The 18,275-nt window shown below is 39.8% G+C and overlaps 1 protein-coding gene across 1 annotated transcript in view; it reads right to left on the bottom strand.

The window, feature by feature from the left end:
• The window catches only part of LOC117459267 (collagen alpha-1(XIX) chain-like), a 117,347-nt gene that overhangs the window by 72,076 nt on the left and 26,996 nt on the right, over positions 1-18,275 (bottom strand). Inside the window, exons 10-15 of the mRNA XM_034099997.2 lie at positions 17,802-17,846; positions 9,139-9,183; positions 7,315-7,350; positions 5,680-5,709; positions 5,549-5,575; positions 4,533-4,577 (exon numbers count right to left, since the gene is read on the bottom strand). Of these exons, the coding sequence (XP_033955888.1) occupies positions 4,533-4,577; positions 5,549-5,575; positions 5,680-5,709; positions 7,315-7,350; positions 9,139-9,183; positions 17,802-17,846 (228 nt within the window). The remainder of the gene's footprint in view (positions 1-4,532; positions 4,578-5,548; positions 5,576-5,679; positions 5,710-7,314; positions 7,351-9,138; positions 9,184-17,801; positions 17,847-18,275) is intronic.

An 18,275-nucleotide genomic window follows, 5' to 3' on the forward strand; every position in this document is an offset into this window, starting at 1 on the left:
TTACTGAGAAACTGTCTTCATAAAGTGATCATCATGATGACAAGTTGTTTCTTTCGATTTCTGGTATAAGGATTACATGTCTAAAGAGTCTCAAAACTTCCCTGATATGAGCTTGTGGGAAAAAGCATACTAATATAACATACTGCTGCATGTCTGTACATCTGTAACATAAAGCTAGGGTGCCAAATGTACTTTTATTTTGTTATTGTTGATATGTTTGAATATGCTGCTACTTTGCCGCAAAGTGGAATATCTCGTTCGACAAAAGTTTATCATGTTTTTTTTTTCAATAAATATTGACCTTCTGACTAGAAAGAAATACTCTTGAACCAAATTGAAAAATAATACGATGCAAATAACATTAGTGCAGCCTCATCATTATCTGCAAATGTGTAGGAATACATGCTAAACATATATGTGCAACATTTGAATGTCAAAGCAATATATGAAGCTTTGAACTATAAGGTATCCTACCAACCATCAGCTTTGTAAAAACATCAAGTTCTTACGACCATAATTTAACTAAAGATGTTACCTAACAATGACTTGGAAATGAGTAATTGATTGTCAGTAGGACCCATTAATTAGAGGCTGCAGAGGGTCGACTGTGAAAGGATGAGAGAGGGAGCTGATCCAGCATAGGATAAATAACCTGTTAGTAAAATCAAAGCGCTGCCATATCTGGAGCTCCACTCTAATGTTTTTTCAATAGCCATCAATAGCCGGAGTGGATTATTTTCTCTGTGGTCTTGGTGTGGTACATCATATCATTTAGTGAGAAAAAGGATTTCTCCCAGATTAAAAGTCTTTCTTTAATGGCTTTTCCCTCTACTAGGTCATCTTGTGTGGCCTATCTAGCAATGGTCTCAAAGCCTTTTCACCTGTTTTGTGACTTTTGTCCTCTCTTATCTCCTTGACATATGAGGCAGGAATCCCTTGTGGCACAGTGTGATCCCCCCACAGCTGAGGAACACAGGAATATTTCAATGAGAAACCAGAGCCATTTGACAAGAGTGAAAAACTGGAGACAATTGGAAATCAGTCAGTTGAAAATGTCACCTTTTACCTGATGGAAAAGTCTTTGTAGCATCAAAGATTACAGAAATATCATCAGGTCACGCACGATAAAGGACACCCTCATGTGTATTACTGATCTGAGGTTATTAATCTGTATACTTTGCCAACTGTGCCAAATAGTCCACTTTCACAGCAAAGTAACTAAATAAATAACCAACCAAGTAGATTTAAATAAATAAATGAATAAATCAGTAAGAGGATCTGGGCTGCATAATTCATTTGAGGAGAACACATCCGTAGACAGAGCAGTAGCACTGTTCTGCTTCCTCTAGGGCTTGCTGGAGTTTCATCATCTGTGCAGCACAGCTACAGTATGTCTAATAAGAACTAACACTGTGCAGCACATCTGTCAGACGTATGCATTCTCCAAAGCAGGACACAAGAACTCCTTGGCTCACTAGAGGCCCTCAGTTGATTAAAGCGGATTTTAAACGCTTTGCATTCACATTATTTGCATTCAGCAAAACGCATCAAAGAAAATATTTCATCGTTTATCAACATATATATTACAGTATGCGAGTGTGTATAGATAGACTCTATTTATAAGGCTAATGCAATCGTCCTAGAAACCGTCATTAAAACAAATCGCCGTCCATTCTGTATGAAGATACAGCAACATATGAGAATCAACATGGCATTTGTCGGTGACTTATACTTAGCAAGGACTTATTTTATCCGTACAGGTACATTTATACATCTAATAAGGCTTAATGGGGTGTTAGGCATGGATTAAAAACTCCAAGACCCACCTTGTAATGGGGGATTTCTTAAGGTGATTATTTATTAATCCACGGGAACCTACAGCCTTACCCAGGCATGAACCCATGTCTATACTAAACCCACTCACAACTCTGTGCCAACAACTTAAGTGCAGAATGCTGGGGAGTTTTGGCACGACATGAATAAACCAAGCTTGCCGTGGCGTTCCTGTGTATCTTGGGTATAAGGAAGCAGTGTGCATTGACCGAGCGTAGGTTTTCAATCCTATTTTGAGCGTGGAAAATGACGTAATTTGGTACTTTTGCAATTATTTTTGCTATCAAATCCTACATTCCTTGCACACGAGACTTTATTATACAGTTTCTCATTGGTATGTATTGATAGGTGTCGGGCAGGCGCTTCTCTGCGCTGCATGCTGTATGAATAACGAATACTTGGTTTACAAATGACCACTGTGAAAACGCCAAGGTTGTTCTCTTCACCATGCACGTTTTTCGCCTGATCGACCGTGTAGGACAGAGTCAGCCAACAATGACAACACACAGCTTAGCACATCATCACAGCACCTGATTAATATTTTAGCACACCACAGTTAGCAAGAGGGAAATATCTTTTTTACTGGGGCTCCCCATGTTCTTTTTTGAACTGCTGTAATGTGCCACTGAGACTCTTGGCCTGTCATTCTGTGTCAATGCCATCCATAATAAGAACCAAGCCTTTCATATTACTATTAATTGCAAATGTGGAAATACATTCCCATACATTCCTAGACATGGGTCGGAGTGGCCCTTACTTCCACCCTGACAAACTGCATTAGCCATCCATCAAGGTAATAATATAAAATCAAGATGCTGTGAATGTTAGACATGGGGTCACAGAAGGGGCTTGATATCCACTCTTGCATATGTTGCTTTGAGCTTCAGAGACGGATCAGTGCAGATGGCATCATTCCTCTTCTCCCGACCACAATGTCCTCCACATATCCTTGAAGTAGATCTAAATGGCTTAGAGTGGTTGTATTTCCCTCAACAATAAATTGGAGTGGACAGTGTGAGAGAAGGTCTGGCTTGGATCTAAGGCTTTGTGAAAGCTTTCCTCTCCCAGCTATGCTATGAAGGTTGCAGATTGGTCAGCCAGTGTCAAGATATGCTGCATCATTTGTGCATCCTCCATGGCTCTTTGTGAAACCAATAAGTTGCGAGCGTGGAAAAGAGTTGCTAATTGGGTGAGAGTCTCCTGCTGTATCAGCTGGCCACTAGCTAGCCCCTGATAATGATACACATCCACCGTCCTGAAATAGGCTGTGGAACTGCAGTAAGACAACAACAAGTGGGACGCCACATGTGACTCGTAGAGCTAAGAATAAGCGGAAACCTTAGCGCGTTAACAGTCACCATGAAGACAGCTAGTCATTAAAGACGGGGTATTAATAGATCAGAACGGTGTCTTCAGCATCAACAACAACAGCAGAATGTCTGAAATGGCCAGTTTAAAGCCCTGTGGCTCTTTGACCTACAGTATCTTCAAAGACACTATGAGAATGATGATGGTATAGGAAACCAAGAAGCAAAAACATCAAACAGGGAGTGATTTTCTATTCATCAAAACCAATTATGATTGAAAGACTCCTCATAAAACTGTGTTCCAGAAGAAAAGTGCACACAGTCATTTGATGCCTCTCTGACCCACGGTCCCTTTGATGCTGAATCTCTACTTAAGTCCGGTTAGGTAAGTAATAACACCTCACCAATAAAGTAGAAAGACAACAGCAACTAAAGAACATCTGCACCAGCCTCTGAGCTCACTTGTTGACAGCAAATACTTTACAATTCTGTTACTTCATGCATTGTGGGAATGGATCACTTGAGAGATATTACAACCGATGACAGAAATAAATTGCCAATGTTATTGGAACAAGTTTGAATGTATTCGACACAGACGGGTGGAATTCTTGAGATACTTGTGTATCCAGATGTCTCGAGGTGCATCATCTCGTCTCTTGCTCAATGTGAAAAGAACATTTGCGTGACCTACTTATGGGTATTCTTGCGCTCAACCTGCTATATATTTAATATTTTGCTCTAAACACAGTGACACGGGCGAAGGTATTGACACAAGACTCAATTAAGCTGGACACAAAAGGACGCTCTCTCCACCTGTCCTTTAACACTGCCTTTCAGCTGTGATGTCAAGGAACAACAACATTCCTACTGTCGCCAGGCCACCAAAGTGTCATAATGTTGACCTAACACAAATGTCAGAGCATCGAACATGCATTTAAATTACTTTTCAAATACAAGAATTTAGGAAACGTTCCCATAAATACTATTGTTATGTTAAAAAGCTACGAGTTGTAAAAGCATACTTTTACAAATCCAGACGCATATCCTGTCAGGCGGGACACGTTAATAAATGTGGTGCAATGTTTCAGTTGATCCAGGCATTGACATTGACTGGCCTTTGAATAAACTGAATACTGTCCACTATAGTCACCCGGAGGGACTGTACCATGTGTGCTGCCAGTCATACTGTGAGTGTGTATGACCCCTTGACCAAGAAACCCATTCATGAATTGTCTTACAACAAACCCACACCTCCTCTTCCTTCTTTGCCACGGATCATCTTCGCCTCCCCCCCAAAAAATAACAACAGCCACTCAGCTGCTGCTTGGCCTTTCACCAGACGGGTCCTCTCAGTCAGGCCACACAACTGGTGGACTGTTCCTGTTTACTCACCCTTTTGCCCTCTTTTCCTGGCTCCCCTGGGACCCCCGCCACACCCTGGGGAAAAGCATATGTATCTTAGTAAATCAGGTGCTACATTCATTTGGCAATGCAGGAAGAAATAACGGTTGGCTTCCTATAAAAACTGATGCAGACAGATGTTTATGCCACATGTTTTCAACAGACCATTGGATAACCAGTGGGCTTATTTGCAGTGATAGGGAATGCAGAATTAGCTTAGTTAAGTTAGCATGAGAAGATATAAATAATAATAATATATAATATTTAATAATATATAATATTTTTATAGCGCCTTTCAGGAAACCCAAGGTCGCTTTACAAGTCGGGTAGGGGGGGGGGGAAGTAGTGGAAAAATAAACCTATTAAACTAACTAGTGGGGAAAGCCTTAGTAAAAAGGTGCGTTTTGAGGGCTTTTTTGAAAATGTCCAGGGTTGGGGCGCTGCGGATTTCGGGGGGGAGAGAGTTCCAGAGGGTGGGGGATGCCACACTGAAGGCTCTGTCACCAAAAGTCCGCAACCTGGTGCGGGGGGTGGAGAGGAGATCCTGTCCAGATGATCTTAGCTTCCGGGATGGAGTGTGGTAGCGGAGAAGGTCAGACAGGTATTGGGGGGCGAGGGCATGGAGGGATTTGTAAGTCAGAAGAAGGAGTTTATAGGTGATACGGTGCTTGAAATGAGTGTGTACAGCTGCAGTTTCCATCTTTGCTCATGAACAATTTCTAGGGGACTTCTCCAGGATCCCCTTAATAGGCCATGTTCAGCCTCGGTTGATCAGAGCTTCATTCCATTATTCTACACAGTATCTTGATAAGGAACAATTAGGAAGTTAATAAAGGTGCGTACTGAGTGGTGATTTTGTTTTAAAATGATTGTACAAAGATATACTTATGGGGCTTCAATAATAGCTAGATGGACCTTAATAGTTGTACTTGATTGCTCAAGAATATGCAATGTAGACTTTGTGCAATGAGAAGAACAGATGACATTAAGATTCTGAAAGGTGTTACCTGTTCTCCTTTGTCACCTGGGAGGCCCTAGATGTGGCAAATAAAGAGTCATGATTACAATAAAACAAACTCAAGAATACAGAATGTTTAGATGTCTCTTTTGTGAAAACAATATTCATTTATTTAAGTACCTGATCTCCTTTGAAACAGTCTTTGTCAGCCTAGGAATCAAACAAAGTTTCAAACATAAGAAAACATTCATCCTGTATGGTTTTACCAATACATGTTTGGCAGTTATAGGCAACAGAATACAGTTGGTAAAGAGGTAATTATCTCTAGCTGGATGACCAAAACAGAAGTCAGAGCATAGCTATTACAACCCCCCAGACACCCTGCTGACCACTGTCAGGAAAGGGCAGACAGAGTCGTCTGTCCACCAGGCGACGAAATGGTTACAAGGCCACATACAACATCTCATCTTTCAAATACAAGCCAAATAATTGGTGTCCTCTTTCAATTGGCATCCAAAAGTCAAACGCCGTTGACTTTTCTTGAAAACAGCTGCAGAAATGGACATTCAGAACATATGTCTTTCAAGTTAGTCGAGGGCCTCATGTAATGAACAAACAATAGGAAAATAATTTAACAAGGAGGCTGACAGCCAGGAGATATTTGCAGCTGTATCTATAAAACAAGAGTGACAGCTCTGACCTGTGACACCCTTAATAAAACATGACTTAGTCTGTGCAGGGCTTCTGATAATAAATCAATTATTCATATACAATAGTACATCTTTTGTTGGATTGCGAGCACAGAGTTTCGACCTTGGGTAACAAGCAATACAATACAAATCCACCCCGCAGATAGTATACACTACTTTAATAACTTGCTCAATATTTTCAGCTTACACTCCACACTCCACAAAGTTTTGCTGAAACCGTATCTGCTTCACAGGGAGAGATTGTTATTTTGCTCGTCCTTGTAGATGTAAAGAATTAGCATTGGAGAAAAAGCTAATGTGGTTGGTGGGGTACTGTGGGTATAGGCACTTTGGTGACATAAAAGGGGCAAGCCAGCAGCAGTGGGACACAGTATTTCTGTCACTTCAGAGCTGATTAAAACTGTAAGGCTGATCCCTTCATGATGTGTACATAATTATCTAACCACCCCGCAGTATACCTTTAATCTCCAACAGCCGTCAACTCCCTGGATCCGGTGCATTGAGAGTATGTGGGTTTGCATCCGTGCCCACACATTCCCTATCTGTGTTGATAAGTGTGTTGATAAGTGACAATGCGAGCATCTGCTGATATCTGCTGCCTGCTGACATATGTAGCTTCAATTTGAATGAGCACAATTCTGGGTTCTCTGTCCTCTAGATATTACAAAACCATACAGGAAGCCGGTCCAATTATAAGATCGAAATACATAAAGTGTGTTGTCGTTCTCCCCAGGTTTCTGTAAATGCTACAAGTTTGCAGTGAAAGACCCAATACTGTAGGTGCATGTCTCACCCATGTGGGATACAGCTACCTGTCAACTTCCCCCCTACGCGGAGGCCGGGTGCTCGATTCCTCTGCGCCTGGCCGGTCATCCCTGTCCTTTTTGGCCCAAGTGACGATGCCCACCGAGCCCTGTCTATCTTGTTTGACCCATTCTCAGGCGATGGTAATGTGACACAGACACTGCTCACCTGAGTGCCTCACTTCCCATCACTGTGGGCCAGATGTTTTAACACTGCTTGTAGCACCAACTCGGCGAAAAAAGGCTGTGAAATGTCATCACAGATAGCATAATGAGATGTAAATGTAACACAGTGAACTTACAGGCAGCCCTGTAGCTCCAGGCAGACCGATATCACCCTGTGAAGGAAGATACTAATTAATAACTCCTTAAACTTCAGTCAATAACATCTTTAACATTCTGCAGTGCAGTGGACACGGCTACGGCTAAATCTATTCAATATATTTTTGACTTTTAAAAGATTTATCCTAAAGGCCAGCCATCATGTTTGTGATAAAAAACTGAAGGTCAGGCTTTTTATGATGCATAGCAGTAATATGTCAAGATATGCACTATGTGCGATAGAAGGCCATTAACTGGTATTTACAGTATGTCTTGAAATGAATGTCTTATGACTTTCAAACTGTCAGAAAACTGGCAGGTGGGCTGCTTCTATTAAATGTGACAGGCTTTAAAATAAACACAGCCATACTATTTCATGTAAAAGCCTTGCAGTATTAACAATGGACAGGTATGATAACATTGTTTGGTGACTGTGACATACGGGCAGCCACGAAAAGTCATATAAGGAAAGAGGTTGAAGTCTTTTGACGCCAGAATAACACAATGTAAGCAATGATCTCACACGCTTTGCACTGCTTCCCCAATGTTTTTGTCTTTGCAGATAAAAACTCATGTGTCACTGTCCAATATTCCTTGCATTTATCTCCCCCTTTCACCACAAACACAACAGGACTTTATAAAGCACTGAGCTGAGGATCTGTCGACTTTGAATCTGGCAATACCCGTTTATCAGATGAGGATGAAAGAAAAAAGCCTTTTTGTTGTTCATATCCATTTTGTTGTCTAAATGAATGTCACAGCTAAAATATGCTTGCTATGGGATATGCAGGGGACTCATTACTGTATGCTTCCAAATCTGCCTCCCTCTGTCAGTTTCAATACAAACACACGTTCTCTCCACCCCCAACCCCACCATTCCATCCGGAAAATGGGATAAAATACGCTGTGATACTCTGTTGTCTTCACAGAAACACACAGACCTCATTATAACTTCAAAGCTGGCAGACAGAGCATTGCACCTACAATTATGCAGTGAGTTCCAAAAGACAACAACAAACAAAACAATAAGGGAGGAAAATAAAAGAGCGGGAGATATCAACTAATTACAGGAAAAACATTTCATCTCATACATGAAAAGTAATCCCACAGTGGGAAGAAAAGAAAGGAAAACTTTAAAAAAGACCAATATTTTCTGCATTGCAACCAGAGTTTATCTGATTCAGTGATGTCGGTGAACAGACTATAAAGAGCTGCAGATAAGAACAAGGTTGGGAATCAAACTTCTCTACTGCACTTCCAGCTTGTCTTACATCCCAGGCGTATGCATTTAGGCACTGTATAGGACATACCTAAGTGGATTTCTACAGTGTTTGTGATCAATTGTCAAATATATTCTAAATCAGGTATGTGAGCAGTCCCTAAATAAGAAGGGAATAGTGTGCAATACCCATTTTTGCTGCAGGCTTTAAAGAAATACTGTTTAGAGAGGGAAAGATAAAGGGATTTGTTGGCTATGTCCATTACAAACAGCTTCTCCTATGAATATACAAATACTCTGCAGTGGAACATTTTCTCTAGGCCTGGATAAAAGCTACTCTATATGACCATCAATAAGGTCTTGCTAAGTTATGATAGCAATAACAGTATTCTTCGGCTGGCCATGTTTGGAGTAGCAATCATAGCAGCACTTCAAACAGATGGGCAAACCCCTTATTGAGGCGGGGATTACAGCTCATCAAAGTCAAGCAGATTCCCTGAAGTATCGATTGTTATTTTAAAAAGAAAAGCGAAAACAATTACGGTGTAATTTCGTCCGGACCAGTCTGTAAATCAGACTCACTCACTTTGTCTCCTTTTGGACCAACCGGCCCTGGGTCACCTTTCAGAGCCTGGGAATAAAGGATGTATAATATATTAAATTATATTTATTTTTAGTGGGAGTTACGGATTAAAAACTGGTTAAAAAACACCCAAAATGTGTTACTGTATGTCAGTATGTTGACACTCATTATGTCATGCAGGTGTGAGATTCTCAGGCCCGACAAAACCGGTCAATAAGAGAAGAGCAGATCATGTCAATCATTAGACGCTGCATTTTCCAAAACAATCAGCTGATTATACAGTGTCTGCCCCTCAGCCCCTTCTCTGTTTTTCAGCATCGCAAGGACTCTGATTGTCATTACTTTTACACCTTGAAGCAGAGGACCTGAGGGTGGAATTAAACCGCGCCTGGCCCGGGGCAAAGTCAAGCTCTCGGTAGAAATGTGAAAGAGGTGGTACAGCTGAGATAAAGAGTGATAGCTGATAAATTAAGCTTGACACACATTGACAGGCTACATTTGCAGCAGGCCTTGTTAGGTATGACATATTTGGGCCAGTAGCAGCAACTCTTTGAAATGGGTTGGGGGGAGGACAGGAGATATGTTGAGTGTGAGCGGTCTGCAAAATGATTCAGAAATACAATAATTTGTCATGGTTAAATATAGAGATAGAAAGGCTAAAAATAGTGAGCTATATATCTGTGGAAGACGATTACCTACCTTTAACACCTTTTGTCTGGCTCCAGCAGTGACTAATTCATCGCCTATTCCTTGTATTACACACAACTATTCATACATAAGTAGTGCTAAAATAAATCGCTATAGAAACAACAGCTAATACAGATTCCTTATAAATTGCCCTTTAATGGCGTGGCTGTTGCCTTTAAAATGATGACATGGTTGTGACATTATTTTATCAGATTGCATCACTCTACCTCTGCCGGTTAGCCCACTCACACTGTCATCTGTCTCAAAGCTGCACATGAGAGCCCAATTCTTTATTTGAATCGACAGCTTAACTACCTTACTGGGGCAATCTGACACAAGAGGATCCACAAGCAAATTCCCCTCTAAGTTATTCCCAGAGCTGTGGCAGAAACCGAAGAGTACAAGGCTCATCTGATAACAAGGACGTAAACAACTTCAGGTTCAGTCGATAACAGAAGAGATTTTGATGAATCTTGCACGAGTTTCGAAAGAACTTTTTTGTAATGAGGAGATCTTGTCTCGGGAAAAGTGTCTTGTAATATAAATGTGTTGTTGTTGTGATCTGTTACAGTCATTGTGTGTTTTCCTCTGGTTAATTTGAGGAAGGGACCACAAGGCTGACGTTTGTTCCCATTCACAGCTTTGCGATCGTGAGTTAGGAGAGAATTCAAACGCTCCTAGTACACATTATTTACTTCACCGATGAACTGTGGAATTAAATACTTTCTAATGAACATGTTGTAAACATTTCACCACTGTGGGATGGAATAAAGGATTTCTGTTTCTAACCCTTCTGAGCACGATAAGGAGTTTGACTCAGTCCACGAAGCTGATAACAGGTATAACACATTTTAAAATACAAACACAGGAAATAGATTATGGGAATTTAAGCGTAAATTAAAGGGTTTAGCTAATTCCTACTTTACATGAAGCCTCATGACTATCTAATGTGCAATCTGTACACCCTAAAACAACATGTGACGTTCGGCCACCCTACGCATGGTCTTCAGAATTGGCCTCTGACCAGTGGAATATTTCCTTTAATTCGTAACATCTAACAATATTTCTCCCTTTTGTGTTTTACCAACCCCTCCGATTCTACTTTTCTTTCTTCACTTATGCTGTTATTTGGACTATATTCATATTATTTGAGGCCTGTAACCACTTTCATACATCTATCAATATGATCTCATCTGTGCATTCTCTGACACCCTGCCAGTTGCCCTTTTCCATAAGACATGTTGCTAGATGTTGTACCTATGACTCTAATTTAAGTTCTGTTTTCTAAATAATGCTATGACTATGCTGGGTTTTGTTATAAATCATAAATATTTATGTTTATGCTGTATGTTTTTATTTAGCAAAAGCAACCTTCCCTCCCTGGCGTCCTCTTCGCAGACAGCAGACAATATGTCAACAGAAGAGTTGACAGGGAACTACCATAACTCAAACTGAATAATGCAACTGGAATTAATTGTGCAGATGGTGAAATATGTTTCCCATGGCACAAATGGTCCAAAAGTCACTCTCTCACTATAAAATATATTGAATGGTAGTCGCCCAGCCTGTATTAAAATCTAGCTAAGCTTTGCATCTGCTTTGGCTTATCCGTGTGCCACAAACAAATAGTTTCTGCTGGTAAATATTTTAATTAGAACTGTCAAAAAACACACTTTTAAATAAAAGATGAAGAATTCCGCGAGTATGCCAAATGCTAACAATTCACTTTCTAAACTTGTGCAGAGTGATGCTCACTTTTCCCATGTGTGCTCTCGAATTTAGTATGACAAAAGATGCTCTGGTACTTTGATAAAAACTTGGCTCTACTGTGCGAATGTTCAGATCATTCCAAGACTGCAGTACTTCAGTAATAGGACCTGTGGAACTGTACAGCATCTGGACTTGTCTTTAGTAATGGGCTGTATATGAAAACAACCAGCAATTAAAAGTTAGCCAGCACTTGTTTTATTATTTAAGGCTTTTGTCAGTCTTAAAAATGTTGCATTCAGTCTTACTCTGGGACACAAAATAAACATTCTTTGCTCTAATTGTCTACTTTTCATACAGCGTCTTCTACACACACCATGCTTTTTGAGTATTTGCTTTAAATAGGTTAACTATTGTATATCTTTTTGTATTTAGCTCAAGGTAACAAGCAACATCTTGTCAAATGATTCAATACAAATCATAGTTATACTGTAATTGTCAAAACGCTGTGGACTTTCTTATATGCTGTGGTTAGTTCTCATATAACAGAAAGATACTTGAAATCACTCAACTTTAGGAGAGCAAAAACTCCCAAATACTTTATTTAATAAATCTGATTTGTGACACGGTTTGTTCCAAAGCCCTGGGCTAAAATCTGCTAAATCTTTCTTGTTGTCACTGCCGCAAATATTGTACAAAGTTGTTCAGTCAAGCGTTACCTACCAATTTTATACACTTGACACTGTTGGGAAAGTTCTGCCAGAACACTCTCTCATCCTATTTCTCTCCTTTTTCTAAGCCTCCACCAGCAGAGACTTTAAAACAGTTGTGTTAAGTTGATAAAGTTAAATATCATGTTAGAAAATATACAACCTTTTTTGTATATGTATAAATCATTTGGAGTAGAAAGTAGTAGAAGGAGATGTCAAATATCACAGTGTTTGCTACTGAAAACAATGACTTGAGACTAGCATGCATGTTGCCATAATTAGCCGCAGGGATCATCTGGGATCCAATGTACGTTAAACAAATGTTGATTCGATTTCCAAAACTATACCTTTTATATACCAAGGGATGAGATAACCCTAATATGCCCAGTATTTCCATTTCCTGCTACTGCGCAATGTGTACTCCACTACAATTCAAAGACAAATACCGTAATTTTTACTTAATTTTTACAGCAGTATAAGACTGCTGTAGTTACTATTAAGATTCAGATTCAGATTAACGATCAAATTAAATATAATTATTTTTTATTTTTTACTGAAGTGTGCCAGCGTACTTTTACTTTGATCGCAGGACTTTTACTTGTACCAGACTATTTATCTGATATTACCTACCTTGACTTAAGTTACATTTTTGTTTACTTTGTGACTGCCTTAAAGTCAAGAAGAAAGGATTCCTTAAATTGAAACGTATACATATAGCTGTTAGAAAAGCTATGTGGATCTTAGCAAAGCAGTTTAAATCGTCCCAATTTACCTCAACTACTGTAACATCAAATTATGCAATTATAATGTATTTTGATGATTGTCAAAAAAATCCCATCTCTGTGAGAGAAAACATAAATAAACCTTCAGGGAAAACGGATTCCTTTCCTTTTTTTAATCGTCCTATCTTCCACACCAAAACCTAGTTCCGGTGCTGCCCTCTGTCTAATGGACTCAGCCTTGAGCCCACAGGCTTAATTCCAGAGCACAGTGTCACAGAGGGAGATGTAGACAAGACGGTCCGGATGTATTGTTAGCTTTTTTGCTGTAAACTGTGGGCTTTGTTGCATGTTCAGGGCAGTATGAAGGGGGGATGAAGGGGCTGGGAATGTTCCGGTGTTTGCTGTCGCTCCTGCAGCACGAGGTCAGGACACTGTGGGGAGCTGTGTACACTCGCCTGCTAATTACACACACCACTGTGTCTCCCCACTGCTGTAGCAGACAAGACAATCTGGCAACTCCCCAGCACATGACAACTAAAGCAAGCAAGAAGCGGGGTTATACAAAGGCAGTTTAATTATGTTTACTTCTACCTTTTACCTATCAGAGCGGTTGCAGGTCACAGCCCTTGTCTGACTGAATAATTGCATGTTTGAGTTAATGTAAACACTTTAATCATCACACAATAGGTTCAGCCTCATAAAGAGAGGCTACATTATAACATAATTGTAGCTGCACTGTGTATCAGAACATTCTGGTGGGGAAATGTTGTAATAGTGAATGACAAGCTGTTAAAGCTCTATGGAACAGGATCTGTAAGTAACAGAGATATCTTGAGTGCCGGCCTACAAATGCCAAGGAGGTTACAGCAGGAAATGCCTTTTGTGACTTTCCATTTGCTCAGCGATACACCACCACATACAGTATAGGGATACAAGACTAATCATATTGAGTGCTAAAAGGTTAGCTTATTAGCATTTCTATTCCACTCTATGATCAAATACAGTTTGACCTAAACAAAGGTCCATTAGCGAGGAGATCAGTGCTCACTGTCAGAGTGCAGAGGATATCCTGTTTTGACTTTTTCAACCACACTCTTCAACTGAACATGTATCCACAAATGTAACTGGGATTACCCACAAGATAACACGGTGTGCACTCCGTCTGTCCCACAGGACGTGTATCTGCAAAACGATACCAGATCACATGCTCATACATAGAATTCTGGCTTCTCAGGTGTCTACTCGCGCCGTAAATAACATACTTGCTTTAAAAATGGAATATGAGCTAATTGCAGTAAAGGGACAGATCGGTAATAGAGTCTCCCAGTGCATACAGTAGTGTGACTGAAATCAACAAGCTAATCTATTTGTGCAACATAACAGTTTACAATTTATTTGTTATGAAAAGATGTAATCATTTATTATAGTCTTACTAACTGCTTCTAGCTCCACCGTTTTCACCATCTAAATAAAGACAAGGAGCATTACAACTACAGTTAGAGTTGAATAATATGTTATGAGCATTTCATTATGAACATTATGAGCATATGGGAACATTAAAAGTGACGGAGCAGTTTTCAATTCACTAGCAAAGCTTTTTCTTAAACTGAAACGACTCAGTCAACCACCACTTGGTGGCAGATACAGTGTACTCATATGAGGTAGTATTGATATAATGTATCATATATACATGTATGACCACCCAATCCACATTTATAATGTTAACATCTACAGTCTAGGTGCAGCAAAGAATGTCTTATGTACTTTTAAGTATTTTCGAACAGATTACTAAGCGACTAACTGGTTAAGAAGGGGCTGCTTTATTAAGTCGATGAGGCTCATCCACTCACAGTCACTGGGGATACTGGTTTTAACCCATTAATCCTGTACTGCTCTATGCTCAATGATGATTCTTGGGGCTAGGTTACCTCATATATTGTATTCCACTGTCCTGCCTTCTTATTAATCTAAATCAAATACAAGGGTTATGTCAGGATATCAAATAAATCACTGACTACAGCACAGATGTGGAAAAGACTAATAATGAACATCCCATCACAGCTTGATTTATGCTGTAATTTCATGGGTAGGGAGACTGTGTTCAATCTTAGAATGTCTTAGTTTCCACTGAATTACTAGAAGGGTTCTTACATGGAACATGTAATCCATTGAATCAATTGTGATAAATGGCCAAATTGTGTGGAATTGTGGGTGGACATTTCTTCACTTGAAGGCAACTAGAATGAATATTTCTAGGTTTACAATGGAGCAAAGCCTAATTGTATGTGAAAGTAGTAGCTCAGGGAGACATAAATGCATACTCTGATTTCCCAAGAGCTCCACAGTGCATTTCAGAGTACATCAACTAATTGTTGTTGTTGTTGTTGTTATTGTTGTTGTTTACTCCCCCTGCTCTCGTCAGCCTCTGTTAGAATCGTATTTTGCGATGAGAGGAGATATGTCAATTTAATCTCTGGGCCTCCAGTATGAAGACAGGTCCACACCACCCATTGCTCTTGTATTTTTTAAGCAATGGCTTGCTAGCTGACAATACGCAGCGGGTTTGAAGCACATCTTTTTTACTTTTGATTTAGCTAGACTGCCTGTCTTGTTGCTACGCTAGTTTGAACAAGCCCAGAGCCAAACATTATTATCCATAACTATTTGTCTGTAGTGCCGGACAAACACGCCTGCTCGAAGCAAAATAAAAATACAATGTTTTACTTTTCTTTGTTCCAAATCACTCAATTGGGGTAAAGTATTATACATCCCTAAAGGGCATGCATGGAGAGATATGTGAGTGTGACCATAGAAAACATAAATGCTCATTTGGGATGCAAAAAAGCTGCTATTCCCATATTTTCTAATCGTTGACTCAAGACTGACATATAGGAATACAATTCTGGAGATACATTTTCAGACAAACCAACGCTATTGATGATGACACACACAAACACACACACATACAGCGAGGGGGAGTAGACCCTGAGTCCAATGCTGCCAACTTAGCAACTCACTACACTCTTGAATCACTCTTTTATGACGTCATTGGTAACAAAGATATTTATAAAACTTTGTGGCTGACTTTGATTTGTACATACACATAGTAGACCCCTGCCTTCTCAAATCACAAAATGACATCAACTGGTGACAGCTACACAAAGTTTTGAGCAGCTGCTTTTCTTGGAAAGGAAAACAAGCTCCAGTCAAGTGGAGCAGGGTAAACCAGTGAGCGAAGAAAGAAGGGCTGCTCACCAGCTCTGTTACCCTTTCCTCTTGATTGCTGCAGCCCCAGTAGAAAAGACTGCATTATCCCATTCCTCCATTATACTTATACAAAACTAAAAGGCAACAAATCAGTCAGTCTTTGACGCGGATCGAGTTAATTTCCAGTTTTGCGGTCTCCCACCCCTTCAAATTTCTATGTAAATAAACTTGATCATGTCATTCATATGTAAATACAGCCATGACGTCAACTGGCTTTTCAGGCTGCCAATTGCTACTTACCTTGAAATAGTGAGAGTGAGCAACTCTGGTTGTTGGTTCCCAACCAAAGCTTGTGTTTGTAACCTATTTGTACTTCTTTTTAATTCATCCTGAAATGTACTTGAATTATTGCACACTGACAATTACTGTTATCCAAGCTAGCTGTTTTGCAGGGAAACCTGATGAATTGAAAGCAAGCAGTACACAATCTATACTGTCAGAGCAGCTCCTTTTCTATTTCAAATGAGTACATTAACAGTAGGTTGCTTTTCTTTCGTTTCAAGTAATCACCAGCAGCAGTATTAACACAACATAAAGCTTATTGTTGTTGCTCACTAAGATAGAGTCAGTACTTCAAATTCTGCTAATGTGTTTTTGTATATTATTATATTCAACCAGAATATGTGTACTATGTGTAAGAACTCCATTTATATTCATACTGTATAGCAGCAGTCTGTGTACAAATACTCATTCTTTATCAACATGTTCTTTTATAACCTCTCTGTGCTTTTGTAACCATACTTTAGATACATTTATAACAAGCTACCTTGCGACATTTACAAAACAGTTTAGAATTACCAAATACTTAAACTTCCAGTACCCTGTAGCTCAATGAGCTTTCAGCTTTATCTTTTTTATGTTTATTTCTGGTTTTCTTTTCCGATATTTCTCAGAATTACCGTTAGGGCAGTGTGCACGTCCACAGCCTGCAGGGAGGGTGATTTCTGTGGCAGCTGTTTGACTACTCAAGGGGGGGACAGTGATGAAAAGTAGTCCCTTTATTAAACCACTTTAACTGACCATCTGCACAGCTGCCATCAACTGAAAGTGTGCCATTGTGGGCAAACAAATGCAGTGCAACATAAAACACGCTTTGATTCAACCAATCGTTTTAGGAGGAATGTGCAGGCTAAATTCACCAAGTTCCAAAAACAAGTTATTCATTAAAGAAAAAGGACTAGGATTTACTGGCATTCTGGTTGTGGTTCACAAGACATACATTAGTTTGATCACTGCAGCCAGGTTTAACAGCATGCCATAAAGTTTAACCTGAAATGACATTGGCTATGGTAATTTGAAAAATGAGTTTAGTCCATTAGTATGCCGAGCCAATGGTAGCATACATATCAATTAATTTCACTACAGAAGGACATTGCAGAGTCAAAAACACTTAGACGCCATTCAGATATGACAGGCACCTGACAACAGCCACAGAGGAAACAGTGCTTCGTTCCTCCCCACGGGGCATCATACAGAAAATGAAAAGCCTATAAGAATTGATTCCCTGACGAAACTAGATCTGGCTGATGTGCTATGTATGGAATATATGTCTGCTGGAGATAGTAGTACTTACCTTCTCCCCATCGATTCCCTTTTGCCCTTCTGATCCAAGTTTCCCCTGCAATGACAAGATTGAAAGTTAAAAGGCAAAGAAAGGACCCTTGCAAAGTTTATACTTTAATCTTTCCCCACGACTTTTAGACCATGTAGGTCCAAATAATTATTGCGCTGTTCCATCAACAGAAATCTTCTATAGATTCATTCTGAAGCAAAATCAAGGAGGAACATGTGAGATGATAGTGAACTGTTCATGAACTTGTCATGAAAAGTTCATGGAATATCAGTGAACCATATTCATGAACAGCTCATAACAAAGTTGATGAACTGTTCATGAAATGGTCATGAACATTAAATGGCACTAGGGCAGTTCATGAACTACTCATGAAACTCCTGTGCTGGAATGGTTCATGAACAATTCATGGAATATGGTTTTAGGCAGGTTCATGAACAATTCATGAAATGGAGTTTTCAGTGAGTGTGTAGGGAT

The sequence above is a fragment of the Pseudochaenichthys georgianus genome, chromosome 15 (assembly GCF_902827115.2).
Source record: "Pseudochaenichthys georgianus chromosome 15, fPseGeo1.2, whole genome shotgun sequence".
NCBI classification, from domain to species: Eukaryota; Metazoa; Chordata; class Actinopteri; order Perciformes; family Channichthyidae; genus Pseudochaenichthys; species Pseudochaenichthys georgianus.